At 35.1% G+C, this 23,631-nt stretch overlaps 1 protein-coding gene across 1 annotated transcript in view; it reads left to right on the top strand.

The window, feature by feature from the left end:
- The window catches only part of PTPRK (protein tyrosine phosphatase, receptor type, K), a 471,942-nt gene that overhangs the window by 182,365 nt on the left and 265,946 nt on the right, over nucleotides 1–23,631 (top strand). Inside the window, exon 6 of the mRNA XM_012660791.1 lies at nucleotides 3,448–3,622. Coding sequence (XP_012516245.1) covers nucleotides 3,448–3,622 — 175 coding nt within the window. The remainder of the gene's footprint in view (nucleotides 1–3,447; nucleotides 3,623–23,631) is intronic.

Raw genomic sequence — 23,631 nt, 5'->3', positions numbered from 1 at the left:
AAAAAAAAAAAAAGTACTTGAGCACACACTAAATAATGATAATATATATTAGATGACATTGAAGAATAAAAATAAGACATGAAACCCTACCTTCAGAATGATTTCAGTATACAAAGAGATAAAAATACATATATAGAAAATATTATAGTAGAAGAGATTTAAGGTAGAACAATCAGTTAATAAGTTCTGTATAGTAACATTTTATGGGATTTTTGAGGTAGTATTCAGGACTCTGCTAGCAAGAATAGAAAGGGGAGAGTCTATATAAGCTGATGGAATGTGAAGTTGAGGCAGAAAGGAAGGAGCCAGACACCATAGATCAAGTCATTGTGGGAATCGAGAAATGCATAAAAGTTGCTAATCTCCATTTTTGGATAACATGTTTTTCACAAGAGCAAATGACTGATTTCAGCAAAATTCAGTAATTTTAGAATAATTGTAAAGAAATAGTACAATTTCGATATATGGCAATGCATGAACAATAGAAAGTTAAGAGAATCGATAATTCTTTCAGGCTAATAAAAGCTTTTTTGAAATGGCTGGCTATAAAGTAAAGGGTCAGAAGGTGAGGTCTCACGGACAATGCACAGAATGGAAGGAGTGTGAGGTGGAATCTCATGGGCAGTTTTGATTGCAGAGGAGACTGTCAGTGAACAGGAATTTGGATGTTGTTAGGTAGAGCATCGCTGAGACCAAAGTGAGTTTGGAGTCACTGGGAATATTCACAGAACTATGGTGAGGAATATTCACGGAACTATGGTGAATATTCCCAGTGATAGGAATGATATTTGGGCATGCTGGGAATTCCAGAAGCTGAGAAGTGGTTGAGTTGGGAGAGGAAGAAAAGGATCTGCAAGTTAGGAACCAGGATATTGATAGCTCTCCCTGAAGGAGGGTGTAAGGTACTAGAAGAAATTGTGCCTCACTGTGCCATCCTTTGAGAAAGTGGTATTGTGAGAAGAATGCCAGTTAAGATGAAAAGATGGAATAATGGTTATTGAGAGATAAACCTCAAGGGTACTCAGAATCTCTTCGCAAGAGTAGAAAGGTTTTGAAAGACATAGTATTAAAAGACTTGTGTGGGTGTGTGCATGGGCAAGAGAATTCAGAAGGCAGGACGGGCAGCAGACATTGGCTAGTCTTGCAGAACAACAATGACATATAAATGGCAGGGAGCAAGATGACACCTTGAGAGCACAACGGGAAGGGTACGTTAGAGGAGGATAAGATGAAGCTGGTCTGCTTTCTAATTAGAAAGATTGTATGGAAATGATGTGCTAATCGAAAATGCAATCTGAGATATGCATGTGTAATGGTATTTTGTGTTTATGTGGTTTGTAGGGAAAGAGTTTAGGCTGACTATATTCAGGGCTTTGGAATATAAGCTGCTTTTTCTCCTCCTTAATGAGTAGCGGATCTTGGTACAAAAATCATGAGATGGGTGGGTAAGGAGAGAAGAATTAACAAAACACTGAATGAATAAAAAATGACAAAACCCTAATGAGAACTTGGTGTCCTTAGGTATGCATGTATGTATGCATATTCATGCACATATATGTATATATTACATAATATGCATATATATGATTTCAAATGTGGAAAAGTGTGTTTAAAGATACAGTAAATTTTAGGATTTAGAAGATTATTAAAACAATAGAGTATCTTCTTTATCATTTACCCTTTTAAAAAATATAAAATATTTCAAACATACAAAAAAATCACAGACAATAAAATTGTCATTAATGTTCCCACCACCCTAATTAAATAGAAGTCAACATTTTGTCCTTTTGTCTCATGACTTTTTGTTCCAGAATATTTCTTTGAGATTTAAAAACTCATACATGTAGTGCTAGTCAATGGGTTGCTGGAGCCAATGAGTACCAGAAAATTGTTAAGTTTTCAGGAATTTTGAGAGACAAATGATATCATATTGATAATTTGAAAGTGGCCGTAGTGGAGTATTTATGCCACAGAAATGAACAAGTGCTACCAATCAGCATTTTATTATTTTGGTTGAACAACTATCTGTTCCAAACTTTACTAGCACATTGCTGGTCCAAGTTTGCTTAGTTTAACTGCTACCTTGTATTTTATTGAATGAATAAAACTCAGTTTATTAATATTTATCCACTACTCAGAAATATTTGGGTCTTTTCCTTGTTTATTACAAACAATGCTGAGTTCAGCTCTCTTGTATGAATCTCCTTGATCACATATGCCAGGTGATTCCAATGTAGAAACCTAGAAGTGGAATTGCTGGGACCTGAGGTTTGTGCATTCTCAACTTTACCAAATATAACAAGTAATTTTCTAGAATCACTCTAACAGTTACAGTTCCACCAGGAATTTTATCATTTTTTGTTTCCCACATTTACTGTATAAAATGATATGAAAAATACCAGGGATATTTAGCATTTCACTGACAAGAAATAAGATTGAGGATCATTATCAATTCTTTCTCATAGTTGTGGCTTTTCTTTGCCTTTTGTGTTGTCTTTGACTTATAGAAATTTTAAAATTTATGTTGACAGTCACCTTTCATAGTTACTAGACATATACATTTTCTCCTTTTATAGTCCATTTTTTGATTGAGTTGTTTGTCTTTTTTCTTATTGAACTGTAGAGGATCTTTCTATATCTTGGCTATTTATCTTTTGATGGCTATTTTGTTGACAAATAGCACAGTTCATGACTTTCCTTTTTCACTTTATTTATGATGTCTTTCAACATATAGAAGCTATAAATTTTATTATAGTTGAATTTTTCAATTATTTCCTTTATAGTTTATGCTTATTAGTCTTGTGTGAGATACCCTGATATCATAAATATGTTTTCTAATATTTCATTTTGAAAGCTGACAGATATGCTTTTAGCATTTGGGCTCTTTTGACTAGTTCTTTAAAGTGTATAAATTGGCTGTCATTAATACCAAAGAGAAGTTTGGAAAGTGTACAGATTTTGGGTTGAACTTAAATTATTCATCAGCATTCTTTTGTCATTCTGAGGCCAGCAGATGCTACATATTTGGAACACGGAGATGCATAGGGCATGGTCTCAGTCGCCTGCTGACTACAAACACAGCACATACAGTATAGTATAAGGCCTAAAAGAAGCTTGTTCATTTGTTCTGGAAGAATGAAGGAAATGAATCATTTGCCATGGAACTGTTAACTTTTCTGTTATTTCATATACTCTGGTATACCAGCAATTTTATGGAAAATGAAGTTTACTACCTTAATATCAGCCGTATGTCCTTTAAAGGATACCAGTATTCACTTACATCCTTTTCCTGATTAAATGACAGTGGTAAAAATTTGTGGGTCTACATAGACATTTTCCCCCTAATTTTGCAACAAGAATAATTTATCACAGATATTGCTTGCTGAGATGCTTTGGATTTATGGGAAGGTTAACAATCTGTTTTTAAAGATTGGTTTCTGTTTGCAGAGACGAAATGGAGAAGATATACCCGTAGCCCAGACTAAGAACATCAATCACAGAAGATTTGCTGCTTCCTTTAGATTGCAAGAAGTGACAAAAACTGACCAGGATTTGTATCGCTGTGTAACTCAGTCAGAACGAGGCTCTGGTGTGTCCAATTTTGCTCAACTTATTGTGAGAGGTAAGGTAAAATTGTTTTTACTTTATTAAGTCGTATGGCTTTGTTAGAACAAAAGCAACTCTACAGGTATATTGATTGATTTCTAAATCATAGTGTTTTTAATCTCAAGACCCTGTATATAAAAACCATATTATTATAAAAGTTTTGAGGCCGGGCGCGGTGGCTCACGCCTGTAATCCTAGCACTCTGGGAGGCCGAGGCGGATGGATTGTTTGAGCTCAGGAGTTCGAGACCAACCTGGGCAAGAGCAAGACCCTGTCTCTACCAAAAATAGAAAGAAATTAATTGGACAGCTAAAAAATATATAGGAAAAAATTAGCCGGGCATGGTGGCGCATGCCTGTAGTCCCAGCTACTTGGGAGGCTGAGGCAGTAGGATTGCTCGAGCCCAGGAGTTTGAGGTTGCTGTGAGCTAGGCTGATTCCATGGCACTCTAGCCAGGGCAACAAAGTGAGACTCTGTCTCAAAAAAAAAAAAAAAATTTTGGTAATGTCTTAAGGTAAAATTAAGAATGTAATTGTAAAGTTTTTCAAGGTTCCAACAAGTGTTTTCCGTCAAAAGGGATCTATTTTATAATGCTCTAATAGGCCTGAATATTAATATATAAAATATCTTATTCCATTTTGCTATCATCTAGTTTGCATTTTAACTTTAGATCTAGTTCTTCCTGTTTAAAACTCTTTTGTTCTTCAAAGCATTGTGGCAATGAAGGCAAGGTCAATCATTCTATTCTCATGAACCTGTAAATTTTACCAGTATAAAAATAGTAGTAAATGTTCACTAATTCGTGCTCCCTATAGAATCTTAGAAAGTTAGAACTGCTAAGATGTCTTTATTAATATTCTTGTATACTAAAGTTACTAGAGGAATGTCAGGAATTCTGACCTATCAGTACATATCTGTAGTGAATCCTGGAAAGATATGTACAAGTGCAAAACATATGTTACATTCATTCACAATTTACTGAGTCCCCATTATATTCCAGGTACTGTTCTAGGTTGTAAAGATACAATTATAAATAAAGTATAAAGTCCCTGCTCATATGGAACCTTAATATTGAGATATGTTAGGCATGCTACATACGTAGATGTTGAAAATGTAGTATCAAGCCATGGTATATGTTATAAAGAAAAATAAAGACACAAAATGACAGAGAATATTTTAGTAAGGTGGTCTGGAAAGCCACTTCGAAAAAGTAACAACTGAGTTGAAATCATTAAAAAAACCAACCAAACAAACAGAAACAAAACAAAAACAATGAGGACTTCAGCCAGGTGAAAATGTAAAAGAAAGTAGCTTTGTTAACTAGGGTATTGAGCACCAATCAACATAGACACAAATGAAAATAATTATAAACTATGTAAATCTCTTCAAGGATAAGTTTGGGAAAAAATATCTAAACTGTGCTGAGATTGTCAGAGATATCATGGAAGGCATCTAACAATGAGTCCTCTTTGAGGAACAATCTGAAGGTTGAAAAGTTGCCCAGGTTAGGGGGGGATGGGTGGAGGGGCAGGGGGAAAAGAAAGAAGCACCAGCAAGCAGAGAGCACAGAACATGCCAAGGCCAGGGGCCTGGAAAGAGACTATGAGATACATCCATATTCTGGTTACTACGATTTATAATGCTTGGCATCAAATGTCTTTTACATATATTATTTCAAGATTTCCTTAATTTTAATACTTTAACCTTTCATACTTTTAGAGAGAAAGAAAGTGAAATTCAAGCTATTCGATAATTTGCCCATAGCCACAAAAATCTAATAGTTGACTGAGCCAGAATATAACCCCATGTTTCTTGATTCTTAATGGCGAGCTCATTCTTTTCTACCCCAGCTTTCTCTCACATTAACATTACTGAATAATGCTGTTAGCCTCTTGTATACTTTATCTTGGGAGGAGACCATATGGCTTATTAAAAAGTTTTATCTTTGTAGATTAAATATGAGTGTTTTCAAGGAAACGTCTCTTGTATCCCTGTAGTCAGCTCATATCACCTGCAGAAGTTCATGAGATCATAGCCCCAATTTATCGAATAATAAGAAAATATGATAATATTTGACTCCAGTGTTCAGGCACAGAAATGATTTATCCCGTGTTCACAGATGCATGGATATTCATCTTTGTTAAGCCCCATTCTAGCATCTTTCTCACTTGAACCTAATTTTGAAAGCCTGAAGGTGTCCTTGGGTAATTTTCAGGGTGATTAATATGCTGTAGGTACTGGAATGTGGGTGTCCTATTGAATTTTAATGCTCAGTGTATCTTCATAGTACTATATATGCATTCACTATATGCAGCCTCTGAAGGACATGGTGTCTTAATAGTGTACTTAGAGTGCTTTGAATACCATACAGTATATATACTATGTATAGTTATGTACAATATATATCATATATAGTTACAATATTTATATAGTTATCTATACATTTTTTTCGAGGAAGTCATCCCATGATATATTTATTGGACAGATTGTAGAAGAAAGCGATGCTTTTATCAAGGTGCTCCCTTTATATAGTTTCTTCTTTTGTATGGATATTTTCTGAGTGTTTATTTTAAAAGAAAATCATTTTTTCAATACCAGATCTCATGTTTTAATCAACAAGTAGATTTTACCATTTATCAAAGCTCGGTTTTCTTTACCTGGAAACTATATTACAGCTATTCTAGGAGCATTACTTGTAAAATAAATAATTATTTCAATAAAATTTATAAAATCCTTAAATTTCATTGAGAATTTTGATGCATTTTTCTTTTTTTCTTTTTCTCTTTTTTAAGAAAGTCCTGCTGTGTTTAATATAGATTTTTTTTTTTTTTGAGACAGAGTCTCACTCTTTTGCCTGGGCTAGAGTGAGTGCCGTGGCGTCAGCCTAGCTCACAGCAACCTCAAACTCCTGGGCTCAAGTGATCCTTCTGCCTCAGCCTCCCGAGTAGCTGGGACTACAGGCATGCGCCACCATGCCCGGCTGGTTTTTTCTATATAGTTTTAGTTGTCCGATTAATTTCTTTCTATTTTTAGTAGAGGCGGGGTCTCTCTCTTGCTCAGGCTGGTCTCGAACTCCTGAGCTCAAACAATCTGCCCGCCTTGGCCTCCCAGAGTGCTAGGATTACAGGCGTGAGCCACCGCACCCGGCCTTCTTTTAAGTTTTATGTTGGGAAGGTTGGGTTCAAATATGACGGTTCTTTGAATGTGTTTTCCAGAGTCTGCTAATATTTTAGAAATATATTTTGATAGTTTGTGCAGTTTTATTTTTCTTTTCAACATATTTTAGGTTGTTCTGTAATACTTATAGGTGATACTTTGCTGTTTTATTTGAAAACCAGTATAGAGGTATACGTTTTCTTGTTTGTCCAGATGACCACCAAATAGATACTGCTAACCAAAAACATACCTTTAAGGGTCAGCTGTCCTGGTGTTGAAACAGTGCTGAGAATTAACTGTGATGACAGGTCCTATCTCTCATTGGCACTTTTAAAGCTGACACCCTGTTACATGGATAGAAAAGATGGTAATTTTAAAGGAAATTTTTGGGGCAGTGATATGAATAGTCTTTAATAAGAGCTGGCATACTATTGCCTGTTGTCAAAGATGACCCAAGGGTAAGAGTTTATTAGTGCATTTTCACTTAAACTGAAAGTGACAGGGCACGCTTAAGGCTTTTTCGTTGCTATTTGTTATAAATGAAAATTTCACTGAAAAATTCTCATGCTGAAGAGTATCGATCTATGTTTTCCCTCAGCCAGAGGAAGGAAAAAAAAAGTGTGGTGAAACAGAATTTACTTTGTCATGACTTTAACATTGCTTCATTTTGAGTAATGATAACATCTTTAGCTTTCGGAAGCCAATCTTTATTGACAAAGAAGTTTTTACAGAGATGAGATGAAGAGCAGACATTTTTGCTTGATGTTTTACAAAATCAAAGTGTAAAAAGTATGAAATACAAGTTGAAGTGGTGTTTGCAAGCTCCAAACTGAAAACACCAACTTCATGGTCGAATTATGCTACCGATCGCTCTGCTCAATCTCTACTTCATTTGCAATTTTCTCCTTCTTCCTTTTCCACCTATCTAAATCAAAGACCCACTTACATTTCTAGCCAACTGACCTGCATAAACTTTTATAAAATTCTCTGATCGCTACGCCTGACATACTCAATTTCTATTCCAAATTGTTTGTTTTTATATCTATCATTTTTACCTGTGAAATTATTACATTGTAAGTTCTTTGATTTGAAAATCACAGTTTTTTTGTTTGTCATTGTTAATGGTTTAATTTTGAAATTTTTATGTCAACTATTAGTCATTATCAAAATGCTTAGGAAATAAAAAAGTATTCAGTTAATAATATCTGTGCCTAATGAATAACCTCTAGCTGGAAATTGGGGTGAATATCAATCCATTTACCCAGCTTTACTCAGGGTGGGTACCACAGAGTTGGAGTTTAAAATCACAAGAAATTCAAATTGATGTCAATATTTTTCTTGTTAGACAGTATAAACTAGCTTGAACACAAGGGTATTTACTGACTGTTGTGACTGGAAGGTGTAGGATAGGCAGGCTTCAGGGTTGGTTGATCAAGTCATCAAAGATGCAGGTTCTTCCAAATCCTTCATTCTGCAGCCCATGGTGGCTTTTATCCTAAGCCAGGCTCACTTCATAGTCACAGGGTAGCAATATGGCTACATGCTTCCTTGGTCTCATCCAATTGGGGATAAAGAGGGCATTAATTCCCACAGCTATTAAAAACCCGCGTTGGTGGATATTGGAGAGGCAACTAGTATGTCTAGTAAAGAACTTTTGTACACTGGACTCTAGATCATAAATATGTTATTCAGAGGTAATTATTCATTCTATTCAGATAAGAGAGTAACTGGGAAAATATTTCAAGAGAAAGTACAGCTTAACCTTGAAGGACATACAGACTTTGGAATATGATAAAATAGGAGAGGGGTATTATGACACTAAATCAAGTAACAGTATGTGTCATAGGTAATCAGTGGGATCATAACTTACTTGGTCAGTGGTGAGCTGTTAATGCAATCATTTGCTTAGTACCAGTTATCCACTACACATGTAAAAAAGGAAAGAAGTCAAAACTAACACAAGATTTGCATTTGAGCTTTCCAGATGCTGCTTTTACTGTAATTATGTGTAGTTTATGTTCTATCAGAGCCTATGTAGTTCATCTTTGTTTGCTTCAGCACCTAGCACAGTGTTTGCATAAAGACACATAGTACTTTTCTTGAAATTAACAAGCAAAATTATTTAGTTGGATTCAGAGCAGAGGACTGACCCTGGAAGATGCAGGGAATGGCTGATGAATTACATACCTGCTCTCACCTGCAAATGGAATGAAGTTTGCTGGTATAAAGGAAGTGGTGATGGACATTTTTTGTAGTGTCTGAACCAGCATCTTTCCTTTCTCAGATGAACTAATAAGGGTGACTCTTGAGGTTAGCATGAGATATTTTTCACCTGAAAAATAATCTCAGTTTGACCAATATTCTAGTCTAGTATTCTATTTGTGTATAAAATTAAATCTGAATGTTTCATTTTAGTATTTCTATATTGGAGGTAAGGACATTTGGGAAGTAGAAAATACTTTAAAACTTTCGCTACTTCGTAGCTAAAGGCCATCGAATTTCTAGCTTGAGACCTTCAGTAGTCCACTTAATATCACACAGTATTGATTTTTAACTAGTTTTCATAGCACAGCTGTCAGACTCATGAATTCATATAAAGATCTCTTTTCTGAATGGTGACTTGAAGACCCCTTTTCTGTACTTATATTGTGAAAGCTAGTCAACTTGACAGGAAGTTTGGAGTTAGCTGGGAGAATGCAATTTTAAGCATCTACGTTTCATAAAATCTGAACTATTAATAATGAAGTCTTAGAATACATTGATAAGTCACATACTAATTTTCCCCAAATACTCCTACATAGTTACGAAAACACATACAGTGAGTGGATGCTAAATGTCTCAGATTTGGAGGAGTCTCCTAATGTCTCATATTTTAAAATTTTACTTTTTTACCCTTGAGTATGATAAAAGAAACATTTGGAGTCTCCTCTCATTCATAGCACCTACTTGTAATTCAGGTGGTTCGGTGTTTAAGATGTCTGGTACCTATTTAAATTCTAAATGAGCAAAAGAGTTCTAGATGTTCTTATTTCAGATAGTATATTGTGGTGCAACCAGAAAATGGATACTGATTTGAATTGTTCATATAATCAGTTCAGGAATACTTTTTCAAAGCTGAAAAGCATTAATAAATAATGATCATACCTATGTTTATTTAAAAGTAGTAGGGAAAGATGCCTCTTAAATTTAATATTAATATTAACTGGGATTCAATATTATTACTGAAACTGTTTGATCCACTTCTGCACACCATTATTCCAAATACTTTTTCTGTTAATTTTCCCCTCTGAGTTTCCTTATTGGTACTCTACAAGAATGGTAGAGTGTAGCAGTTGTCTTTGCCCAAATGATTATTTTCCTTTTGTTTTCTCTCAGTTTGTTTGTAAAATAAAAATGTAATGAGAGTTCTTTCCCCAAGGATTTCTGAATTTGCTTCCACAGGTGAGTGACGTATATAGCACTGCTCTTTGAAGTGAATCTTTGCAGAGTTTGCTTTAGTTGGAGCTTTCTTCTTAAGAATTTGCAAAGGATCAGGAAGGACGTGGAATCATCTACATGGCAAATAATTGTTCTTGTAGAACTCAGAGGGATTTGATTTCAGAGTGTTGATAGTAGGTCTGTAATCTCCTTTTGAGTTTCAGTTCTCTTGGAGTTTGTGATAAATGTAATTTGGGCCAACTTCTACCAGGGGACTTATATCTACTTCATGGACTAACAGTGTCTTTGTAATTTATATTCCACTCCCTGTTCACCAGTTTTCTTTCCCCACACCAAAAAGAAAGCAACAATGTCAATTTGAACTAAGAGTTTTCAGTCTCTCTGGGTTTCTTTGCAACTTCATTGGAAAATCAGCTAGCAGACATTATTGAGTGCTTAACATGGTAATAGGCACGGACAAACACCAAAGAAATAGCAGACATAGTCTCAACCCTCAAGCAATTTATAATTTAATTAATTCCTTAGGAAGATGCAGAATTTCTCACTATCTTGGCACAGACTTTTCACTTAGATTTTGGTCACACTTTTAATTCTAGAAGAATGAAGATTTCCTAACAAATGAAAAACAGCCAACAAAATTCCATCAAAACCCTGTATTAAGCACTAATCTGGTAAATAATGTCATACTGTGAGAGTCTTATAGAATGTTAATTGAGCAGAAGCCCTAGAGCAGACAGATTGAAATCAATCAGTGAGGGCAGAGATAATTCATAGTGTTTAGTGGTATAATGAGTAAAGAATGCACTATAAGTGTTGTGGTGGGACTTCACTTCATTAATTTTAGTTCTTGAGTCTTTCCCACTCTCCCCTCCATTTTGTCTTTCAGAGGGTCAATAATAGCAGTTTCCTACCAGCAGATAACTTACAGATGAGTTTTTGTGTTTAGATAAATTATTTGCCACTGAAATATTCACATCTTTTAAAAAGCCAGCTGATACACATTTTGCTTACTAATAATACATGATCAGGAACCTGACTGTTACAAAGAGTACAAACAAGGAAATACACAGATAACAGAAAACATTCATGAAATTGTAGTTAGAAGCCTTACAAAGGAGGTAGAGAATAGTATGTACTTATTGATTATGAATACATCAGTCCAAACCAACTGGTTCAGCGTTTATGATAGTACCTCAGAAAGCACTTTCTTTTCCATCTGAGTTAATATAAATGTTTTTACCCTTTCTAGGAAATATTTAGTCTAGTAAAAATTAAAAACAAGCATAAAGTCAACACCAGTAAATTCATATAAACATATTTTGTTAGTCCTCCACATGGATTGTGTTTATTAGTTCATAGTCATTAGTTTTTTAGAAAAAAGGAAAAAATGATCCAGTTCAATGTTAGAAGTGAGGATTTGGGGACTGAGAACTGGGCAGAGATTAAATAATATGGCAAAATGTAGGGCAGCTTTTCTCAACACATAAATGTGCAACAGTCTCTTTTTGTACAGCTTTACCTTAGTGCCGATGTTTGTTTATAAGGAAATTAGGGCCTACAGGTCTGTTCTCATCTCTTATATGGAGATGTATTCTCATCTCTTACGAGATATGCGAACAAAGTTACTTTTAAACTTTAGGATATAACTTATCGTGGTTATAGGAATATAACTTTCTTTTGCTGTCCAATTTCTGCTTTCTGAGCCCTAAACTAAGAAAATATTTTTGTCTTTCTGCTTTGCACAATTTGGAATCATAGATTTAGTAGTGGTGGTGCAGAATCTGTCCTTGTGTTAAAACAAACAAACAACAAATGGATAATTACCTGTACCCTCGTTAGGAAGAAATTTTACCCACATGGTTATTTATGTCTTCATAATTGCTGTTGGCATTTTCTTTAGTCTTCATATACATATGGAGGGTACCATTGCTACTCTCATGTTGCTAGTCCACCCCCTCCAGTGGCTTCCTTTCACATTAAGAAAAATAAATAAGTCACAGTCCTTTCCTGTTTTAGAAGGCCTTGAATGAAGTATCCCCTGGCTGCCACTCCAAATTTGTTTCCTATCACTCATATTCTTCCTTAGTAGACAGCAAGCATAGCAACTCTTCCACGCATACTTCTGCCTTAGGGCCTTTACGCTTGCTATTGCTTTCTATAGAGACTTTTTTCTCAAATAGATGTAGGCTTTCACGTTCTTATTTCACTCAGATTTCTACTGAATTTTTTTTTTTTTCACAATACCTAAAGGCCAAATGGCAATTACTTTCTAGTACAAAAGAGAATTCATTGATTTTGTTTTACAGTTTTTTCTCCAAAGTTATTTAGGTCAAAATTTTCAAAAGATCTCTATATAACGCCTGCTGTTATTAAGTATGTGCAGAACAGGACAGTGGTCTCAAAGATAGCTGTGTTGCTAGAACTACAGCAAATAAAATTCTGTATGAAATTTGTATGTTGTATGTTAATTGCTTCCTTCATTTATCGGTATTTTATTGCATATTCTCTGAGTGCCTAGCACTTTTCTTTGTCATCACTGCCACCACTTTGTACATGTCACCGTCTTCTCTTTCCTGCACTTCTATAAATAGATCCTTTGTGGCCTCCCTCCGTGAGCACTTGTCTCCTCCAAGTCAGTCTTCACACAGCAACCAGTAGCCATGTGACATAGAGTGAGTCAGAATATTTGCTCCCTGGCTCTGGTGGCTTCCTGTTCATGTAGTATAAATTCCACATGTCTCAACACAGCTCCAGGGTCCTGCCTGCTCTAGCTGTGCTCACATCCTTCAGTCCTTCATGAGTCGCTCCTTTGCTCACCAATCTCTGGCACCACTGGGTTTCTTTCACTTGCTTTAATGCACGGTGATTTCTGCTCCCTTTGGGCCTTGGCTTTTTCGCTTGCTGTGCACCTTTGCAAGCCTTCAAAATATAACTGCATTCCTAATATCTGCCTCCAATGGACTGATGAATTTAGGGACTGTTTTCTTTTGCTTGTTCATGATAGGATTTCTGTAGCAAGCACCATGACCAAAGTCCAGCAGATATAATCAAATATTTGTTGTCAAAGAAACAAATACAGTGTGAGTTATAAAGTACCCTGTGCATGGCATGGATTTAATGTGCAGTGTGAGGAGGCCGGCCTCATGACTGCCTTTTATGGTTAAGAAATGTGCTGCGGAGGAGGAGAGGTTTCATCTGGCCCTTGATGGATGGGTAGCATTTGGATAGCTGAAGATAAATAAAGGCATTCCAAGCAGAGGGAATGATATAGGGAAACACATGTTCCTATGGACTAGTATTAAATATTGACTATAACACAGTGTTTTCCAGGGAAGAAGTCTGAGATGAGCTTGAAATTGTACTTCGAGGCCTTATTGTGGAGGAATTTGAGAGACAAATTATGTCATTTGATGTGGAAACCTTTGGTAGTATTGGAATAGGTTACTCATGTAGGTTAGTCATGTGTTAGTATCTGTCTCAGAAAACCAGGAAGGAAGATGATTTGCAGAATGGTGAGTTTTCACAAAGCTTAGGGGGCTCTTATAATCCTAAAAGCTTGAGATGGTAAGGGGTTCTTGCGGGGCTGTATGGTAGAAAGAACAGCTCAGGAGTGTGAAATTATGGCAGAACTATCGTTAAGAGCATTGTGAATGACAGGAAGAGAAGTCAAAAGAGACTTCTAGATTTTTAGGATGAGATACTGGCTGAAATATTGTATTGTGGACAGAAATTCATAAGACTTATTATAGAAGAACTAATTTGAGAGCATAGATGATAATTTCTGTTGTAAACTTTTGATTGGGTTCTGGGGAGACATGCAGGTTTAAAATCTTTAGGCATCTTGGTAAGTCTTAGACTAATTGTAGGGTATTAAATAAGTATTCAGTTCAAGATGGAGTAAATATTAAGTACTTAGTGCATAGAAATTCTTTGCATTTTGTTCCATTTTAGAGCCCTTAGCCAATACTATTAGATTTTTTCATGTTGTTAAACCTATGATAAAACCACATGTATTCAATTAAGTATTTTTTTTTTTTTTTGCTGCTGCGTAATGTAGATTCCTGACTGAATTTGAGGCTATTAAGTGAAAATCTTTTTCCTGTTCTTTGTACAACTTTTGACTTCATAGGAATAAAGAAAACGGTCCAAAGCCTTCTCCATTTTCTCTACTCTTCAGATTTGATTGCTCCTGATAATAATGCTCTTAGACCTGTCTTTTTCTTACATCAGTGTTTTAAAGGATTGAGAGGCGGGGGGTTTTCTTTCTAGGACTTTTGGCTGATGGCATTTCTCAATCCTCAAGGAATGTCATTCAGTGCAGTGGGTAGTTTGAAAATATTTACTTAAGGGTAAAGAGTTCCCACCTGCCATAATTTTCCTATGTTAAAACAGCCACTAGGTTTGACATTTCTGTGTATTGTGCAGGATTGCTAAAAAGTAGTTACCATGACCAGACTGGTTGATGAATAGTAATGATGAAAAGTAGGGTGTTTGGAATTCAACATGGACGATAGAAATGCTAGATGTCAGAGAAGCCATATATTAAAGAGAATTTGAATTGGAAACTGAATCTCAATCTGCCACTGGGAACATTTTGATCATTTTGATTTATTAAACTTTTATAACAGCATTCAGATGGAGCTGAATTAAAACCTTTAGTCTTGAATAGTTTATGGTACACCAACCACTGTGTTACTGGTATCATTTTGAAGGTTCTCTTAACATCTGTGAGGAGGGAAAAAATGGGTGGGTGAAGGGCTTATTTTTTTCACTTATATTCTCACGTCTAACTCTAAATCCCTCTCTTTTGTTTGCATTGTCAAGAATAAACACCTCTTGCAATGTTCAACATACTAAGTACCGAAAAGTTTTGAATTTTATTATTAAACATATTTGAAACTCTGATTAATAATTTTCCAATTGAAATGTTGCATTTTTAAATATGTTATAGGCCTTTGGTGCATGTCCTTGTACACTCAACGGTGTCTGTGTCTATGTTTGTGTTTCTGAGTTTTGAAGATAAATATTCCAATAGAAATATGAATGCAATTCTGAAGCCTAACTTGCAAATAAGAGTGCATTTTCCTAAAAATATTGGAATTCTGTACATCGGGTCTTCTAAAAATCATCTTTCAGCATCAGCAACCATGGGTAGTCTTTTCTGAACAGTGGCTCCATACTAAAGAGAAATCAATTACTACTAGAGAGGCACTGTAGGTTAAAGGCATTACAAGGTTCACACTTGGTTTTGCAGCCAGGAGAGGGTACTTAGCTGTGAATCAGGAATGATGCAAAAGATGGATGAGACAGAGTTCAAGGAGCAGTAATGTGAGGGTCCAGGACTATCATTTCAAGCTGTCTCAGCAGCAGTGATGGATGGTTCGGTGGCAAGAAGTAATAATACCAGATGATGAAAGATGCATCTCAGCATCTCGAGCCCCAGCATACCGTCTACCCGTTGGAGTTCTGGGGCATAATGATTCCTGATTTGCAACCACACTGGTTTGCTACATTTAGCAATCCAGAATTTTGGCAGCTGTGAAGGAAGCAAGTAGCATATCAAACACTCCTGCACATTGTAAATTTAATTACCTCATATTTATGCATAGTAGTTGTTGACAGGAACTTGTAAGCTATGCTAATATGGTAGGTAATTTGTTACCTCCAGAAATCACTTTCCATGTGTCTTCTGATCATTATCATGAAACATGATAAATGATCTCGCCCATGAGGTATAAATGAAAATGAAATGGATAATTGGATTCTATGTCTAAATTGTGGCTGGAATAGTCAGAGCAATTATAATTGAATTTATCTCATAAAAATGCATTTGGTAATATATCAGTGACCTTACATCATCTTGAGCCTATAGTTTTATATGAAACTACTCTTAAGATCACAAAAAATTTTGTAATTTTTCAAAAAGAGTATTTCCAAATACTTAAATTTTCTATTTTCTTTCCTTATTCACCTATATAACATTATTAATTTATTCAATGATTTAACACTTTTGAGCAGTCACCATATGTTGTTCATTGAGTTTATCGTTAATAAAATGACTAAGATATACAATCTTGAGGGTCTTATAGTCCCATATGTAGGTATGGGAGTGTCTAGTCTTTAAATTATAACATTTCTTCTTTTGCACTTCATTCTATAATTCCTTTTTCTCTTATAGCTTCTTTTTATGAGGGTCCAAGAAGATAACAAAACACCTGTTTATGTATTTTTTGTTTTCAATTAAAAACAACTATCAAGATTCAGTTAACGATTAAGTTATCTGGAATTGTGACTTTTCTTTTGAACAAGATATGTCAATAAGCAGGGCATATCCATAGGGAATTGTTTCCCCTCTTGAATTTTTTTGCTTGAAACTTGTTTATTTTCCATATCTGTTGGTAGTGAAGGTAGCTTAGCGCCAACCGATAAGCTTATTTTAGTAACTGATTGTTTTAACAGGAAAATGACCACGCTCCAACCATTTATTCTTCTTTCTAGTTAATGTTAATTTAATACAACAGAATATAAAATAAATGTGTAATATAAGTTGTAATAATTTACATTGTGCAGGTGCTGTGATAGATGCTTTACATGCATTACTTTTCTGGTTTAATGATAAGAACTCTTAATATCCCTTTTTATCCAAAGGCATCCTGAGCCTGGTAGGCGAAGTTACTCAGATCATCTGGCTCTAATGGGCTAGTCTTAGATTTGAACCTAAGTCTGACTCCAGTGCTCATATTCTTTTCACCTTGCCACAGTAACAATAGGCTATACAAAAACTAATGAAATTTATATAGTGGCATTAAGAAAAATGCTGTTTGAAACAAGATTTAATGATGAATATGAATAAGAAACAGAGTTGTTAGGTTTCAACCTTAAATTTCAATGATCGTACCTACTCTGTTACTATGATTATTACCTTACGACTTTTGAAACAATGCATTTAGTTACATTGCTTGGCTACTATTTTTAACTAAATCTTGCCATGACAAGTAGCAGGATAGCTATAGCACTGATTGTAAATAGACTAGCAGGAGGTGCAGGAGCCTCTATAAATCAAGTATAGGGTATTTTAAAAATTATTTATGACTACCACACATGTCCTTTTTCCAGATTCTGATATACTAATATAAACATGTTCACACACCCATTCACACTGACATGTTATGGGTAGGCTCACGCAACCTAAATTTCAGCAAGCCTTTGTTACAGTCTAGGCAGAGGCTGTCACCTGTGTGGTTTATGAAAAGCTAAGAAATTATTCTGCTAGTCCTCCTGTATTCTTCTTCCCGTCTTCTCAACATTTTTAAAATTTTATATGAAGAATTATGAATTGCTTCTGTAGCTCTAAGAAGATGTTGCAAATATGTTAAATGTCTTTAATAATATTACAAGATTCTCTGGATTTCAGAGCTTCTCTGATTGTGGAAAAAATAAATTATCCAGAATTCAATAGCCTAAAGTCAAGACTTTCTAAAGTCACAGTGCTCATTAATCAAAGAAACTCCATCAGCATTTAGCCTTAATTTTGTGTGAATATTAAAAACACCCTCCTGGGTACACATAGTTTTTCTGTGGCCTAGTCATCTTTGATCAAGTTGGATGAAAATTTCAGACTCCCTGGCTTGCTCTTTATTTTTTCTTTTTCTGCAGACTCCCTCTATTGACTTATTATTTTCAGGTTGGTGAAATAGCATTAGAAACTTTTTATGTATGCTCTGGAGGAAATTTTCTTCTATGCTTTATTTTTTATATTTAAAGTAGAGATGTAGCCTGAGTATTCCTCATGTTGCAAGTTAAATCATAAGCCAAATCTCTTTTTTCAAATGACTCACTTGTAGAGTGGCTCCATTTCTGTTTGCTACCTGAGTAAAAACCAAGAGAGATGCTATGAGATGGGTTCACAGAGTATTGCCCTGGACTAACAATGGCAGTGCAATCAGAGTTCAAATAATGTCAAGACACTAAATGACCTAAGTTGGCATGATTCCAGAATAATATTAAATAAAGAAAATTTTGTATTCTCATAAAGGGAGATGCTATGAGACATACATGAACTATGTAAAAATAGTGTATCATATATAGATAAATTCAAATAAATCTCAAAAACTTAGTTACAAAGCAGAAAAAATGTTTACTTAATGCTTTTATATGGTGTAATCACCTCATAATATGTTTAACATACAAGGCATGTTATATAACTCTCAACTACTCCTCTAACATGAGCTCGATCCAACTTAAAGACAAAAAGATTTGAATGCCCAAACTTTTGCAGGTAGACATTCCTCTTGTTTCTTTTGATTTCAGGGATTCTCATATTTTAGAAGTCAAAATACCTGGTGTAATGAAGTGCATAAGGAAAAACATATACTCCAGTCTTTGTGAATGATTTAGTAATTTTCAGGAGAAATTTTGATGACATTAGATTTTGTCATAAATGCTGACTTTACATTTTAAATCTCAATGTGAGATTCTGCTTATACTTAATGATCCTTGGGTAGGATGGGGTGGGGTTGGTTGGTGGGTTTTCTAGGCAAGAGTTTAGGATGAATTATATCAACCCTCCTTTTCTCTCCCTCTACAGAAAAGTGTGCATTAAATGTGTATAGCTTGGTAAGTATATAGCTTGGTGAATATTACCAAAACCCCATAAGTCCCTCTCACTCCATTCCAGTTAATATCCCCTCCCCTAAGGTAACTGCTGTTCCTGGCTTGTAACAGTAATGCACAACTTAGGTAAATTGAGTCTTACTTAGTTTATACTCTTTTTATCTGGCTTCCCTCATTCACCATTCAAGTATATGAAATTTATGCATATTATTGTATGTAGCTATTTGTCATATGACATCATTGTTATAAAATATTCTATTGTGTGCCTATGCCACAATTTATCCATTTTACCGATGATGGGATTTGATTTTTTTTCACCTTGAGCTATTTACAGTAGTGGTATATGAATATGCTAGTATATGACTTTTGAGGATATATGTGCTCATTTTGGGGTAGCATGTACTTGGAAGTAGAATTGTCAGGTCAGAGAGTATGCTTATGTGGAGCTGTAGAAGATACTAGCAAAATATGTTTTGAATTTATTTTATCAATTTATGCTCCAACTCGCAGCATGCAGTTTCATATCCTCACCAACACTTAATATTTATTATCCTACCTTCCATTTTTAATTACCTTCTTTGTTCATAAGTGCATTCGTTCAACAAACGTTGACTACCTAATATGCAAAACACTGAAGATACAAACTCAAATATGAATATTTATAATATAAAGCCCTTGCCTTGAAGGAGCTCAATAAGTGAAGAGAAAGGCAAAAAATATAGGTAAATCTTTTATAAGACAAGGTGCCATTATTTGAAGGTGGAGAAGGTGTGGTGAGGAGGGTTTTTCAGAGTAATAAATAAACTGAGATTTGAAGATAAATAATTTTGCTAAGTGTATAATTGGCAAAAGGGCATTCCAGGCAGTATATAGAAGGTAAAGGTGGGATGATTTTAAAAGATTTTCCTGTGGAAAGTACAAGTTGTTAAATATGAGCATGCGATTGGAATTAAATTAAATATTAGCATATGATTAGAATTATCCAATTGATTGGACAGGTAAGCAAGGGAGAGATCATGAAAGGGGCAGAGTATTTTAAGAAGTTTGCAACTATATTTGATGTTTACCTTCAGCTGTCTTAATAGAGTTCCATTTATCAACTCTTGCATAATAAACCACCACTAAACTTAGTGACATAAGACAATTAACTATTTTATAATGTTCACAGCTTCCATGGGCCATAAATTTGGAAAGGCATAGCAGGGGATGGTTTTTCTCTGTTTCTTCGTATTCGGGTCTTGAGCTAAGTCTCAAACTGAACAGCTGAAGGTGATTTATACTCTTGGAGGCTAGAATCATCTGAAGATTTCCTTATGCAAAGAGTGGCACTTGAGCTGGGCTAATGCTACCAGCTAATTGAAAATTGTACGTGGTACCTGAGGTCTCCAAGAAGAAGTGTTCTAGCTTCTGGTGAACAGAGAGAAAACTATCTGGTCTTTTGTGACCTACTGTCAGAAGTCTCCTTCCATAGCTGCTTCTGTATTCTACTTGTTGAGGCAGGCATGAGGTCCCTCAGATTCAAGGGGTGAGAGGATGGACCCAACCACTCAATGGGAGTGCTGTCAGATTTGTGGGCTTGTTTTCAGACCATCACAGTGACTATATTATTTATGTCTTTATTGCATTTTCCATGTGTTATCTATAATGCTGTAATATTCACAAAAACTATCCAGTATAATTTTGTTTTTTGTTTTTTTCATTCCTGGCCATTCTGCCTGTAATTTGAATATCTCTTAACTGGCGCCATGGTTTAGAGAGCACAGGTGTAACCATTGACCTCTTCTTCCCCACAAGATTGACACGTGATTTTTATAAAGAGATGAATATAAAATTACAATGAGTAAATGCATTTATTTAATATGGTTTGCATTTATATATTAAAATAACTTGAAAGATTATTAAAAATATGCAGGCATAAATTAGTGCCTTTACATTTTAAACAAATCATTATGCTTTATAGTAGTGATATTAATATATCTGGTATACGTTCGTGATTAATTTCCAAACTTACTGTGTTGACATTTGCCCATTATCAGACCCTTAAAACCTGGACATAGACACAGAGATATACATTTAGAAATACACTACATGCCATTGGAGCAGGAAATGGCACCCTTCAGTTACAACATGGAGATCTCTCAGCTATCAACTTCCATTAGTGTGTCATTTTACAAGAATATTTGCCAAAGAAACATGATACTTTTCTTTATAATACTTAAAATGGTAGGCTTTTTTTCTCAATTCTTTATTCATCTTATGTCCACTGATTGAGCTACTATTTATGAGAGTCTTCAGTGTCCATAAAAATATTAGCACATTTTACTTTGGTTTTTTTTTTTCCCCCTAACAAATTTTCAGTTGACTGGCTGAAGTTGGAAAAGGTTGGGAAATTTGAAGGTTAGAGAAAAGAGTATATGAATAGTCTGGGTTGGTAGTCATTTTATGCCCTTATTTTAAAGAGACATGAGATTCATCAAAGTAGAATAGGGAAGTTTCTTTTGCTTAGGAGAAGTAGCTGAGAAAGAAGAGCCCAACCCCTTAGCTGTATAATTGTATTACTTATAGTCCAGAAACCCTGTATTTTACTATTCTGGAAACTTTCCATTGCTGTGCACAGAACTAGGACTGCCTTCTAGTATTTTGTATTTTAGATGATACGACTATTTTAAAGAGACATGAGATTCATCAAAGTAGAATAGGGAAGTTTCTTTTGCTTAGGAGAAGTAGCTGAGAAAGAAGAGCCCAACCCCTTAGCTGTATAATTGTATTACTTATAGTCCAGAAACCCTGTATTTTACTATTCTGGAAACTTTCCATTGCTGTGCACAGAACTAGGACTGCCTTCTAGTATTTTGTATTTTAGATGATACGACTTTTTTGATATTATGAATGTTAAATACCTATTATGGAGTGAAAGTGGGGGTGTTCGAAGGGAATGAAAATAAAAGGTCTTTTACTGGCCGAGTTGTCACACTAGTGTAAGATGCCCTTGGACAGGGAACTATTTACATGGTTAAACATCTCTAAAATATCACTAACTTGTTATTTTATCAGATGGGTCTATAATTATTCTTGTCTACCTTCAGTTTCCATCTGATTATAAAACTTAGGTATGGTGATTTTATTTTTGATGGTATTTTGACTATTGGGGAGAGGTATTTTGATCCCTAAAGAAATGCTGATGGAACTAGATGGTTACAATAATCATTCAGAAGTTCTTATAATTCTGGTGACCATAATGATGGCTCTATCTTTATGGCATTGCCTTTTTTTCATCATTATGACCGTAATACTCTCCAGTTACCCATAAAACCTGCTTGTCTTAGTTCAGGGACTTAAGTGGAAGTGCACAGAATCTCTCCTCTTGTCCCTTGTCCAAATATACTTAACTCTTTTAAGTAGTTGCCATCAGGCATAGCTTATCTGAAGTCAGTGGTTCTATCTGCTGAACCCATTTCTCATTAAAAGTTCTCTATCTCTTAATTTAATCCAAGGCATTTAACCCAATAGTACACATGATTTTTTTGTTTTGTTTTGTTTAATTCCCAAATTGAGAAAATGTTCTATAATTGCTAACTTTAGGTCATTTTTTCTTTGGAATGAATATATATTGGGAATCTTTACATTATGAAACTTGAGTTGGATCTGTATAAGCAAATGACGCCTTTTCTCTGCTAGGAAGATTTTTAAAACTTCTGAAGATGTGTGTTTTTTGAACTGAAAAAAGCCTTAAAATCTGACTGCTCTGGAGTTAGTCAATTTAGTACAAGTCAATCCTATTATTTAGAGGAGTTGTGTATATGACTAAGGGCTTGTTCAGTTGGTTTTACTATGTCATCACAAATTCTTTTTGATGAAAGAAAAGTAAATATATCAGTTATTCCATAGAGGGAAATGCCTAGCCAAAAGATGGGCACTGTGTACCCTCCAGAGGGATGTAGAAATAACAGTTCCCCTGATTAACTTGGGGCAAACGAAGTCTTAGCTTTTACCTGCCTGGAAAACAGGATCACTGAGTGGAGGGAAGCAAGTAGTGTCTCCTGATTCCATTGCAGATCTGAGTCATTACATTGAAAAAATGGCCATCTGTTGCTGGCCTCATATACGTAAAAACCCCATTCATCATTTTGAATTGTCTCAGAATGATCACAAAGTATGTATTTATAATGAACATATGCTTATTATGTCCTATATTTCAATGAGTCAACACAATGGATTGTTCAGACCCAGGGAGCAAGTTGGCAAACTTAGATTGCTTGGTTACAATTAAGTATTCGGAAATTCTTCTAATTGCATAATTTTAAATTTCCTTAAAATTTGGAATTTAGGCTCATGTAATTTTTTAATGTGTTTATATTCTAGCTGTGGAATACTTTTTTCTTTCTTGATTGTATATATGTATTACATATACATGTATGTGTGTGTAATATATATATACACATAGAAAGAGATTATAATCTCAATGTAGAAATTTTGCAGTGGAATTTTTTCTTTTAATTGATATCTCCTTGTTTACTGGGTTTAGCCATTATGTCTTAATATGTATTCAGATACAATGAATATGAGTGGTGTTCCTGTACTCCAAATCTTTTTGCCTATAATCTATGATGGAATAATAGTTGTTGCTCTATAACCTAGGCATAGTAAACGTGTTACTGGGGCATATATTGTCATTGCCAAGCACAGTTTTTCCCCTTTCTCCGAGGCTAGAATCATCTGAAGATTTCCTTATGCAAAGAGTGGCACTTGAGCTGGGCTAATGCTACCAGCTAATTGAAAATTGTACGTGGTACCTGAGGTCTCCAAGAAGAAGTGTTC

This window comes from Propithecus coquereli, unplaced genomic scaffold, assembly GCF_000956105.1.
Source record: "Propithecus coquereli isolate 6110/MARCELLA unplaced genomic scaffold, Pcoq_1.0 Scaffold68, whole genome shotgun sequence".
Classification (NCBI taxonomy): Eukaryota; Metazoa; Chordata; class Mammalia; order Primates; family Indriidae; genus Propithecus; species Propithecus coquereli.
Note: the sequence above shows the minus strand (reverse complement) of the source record. Positions and strands in the feature narration are given on the sequence as shown.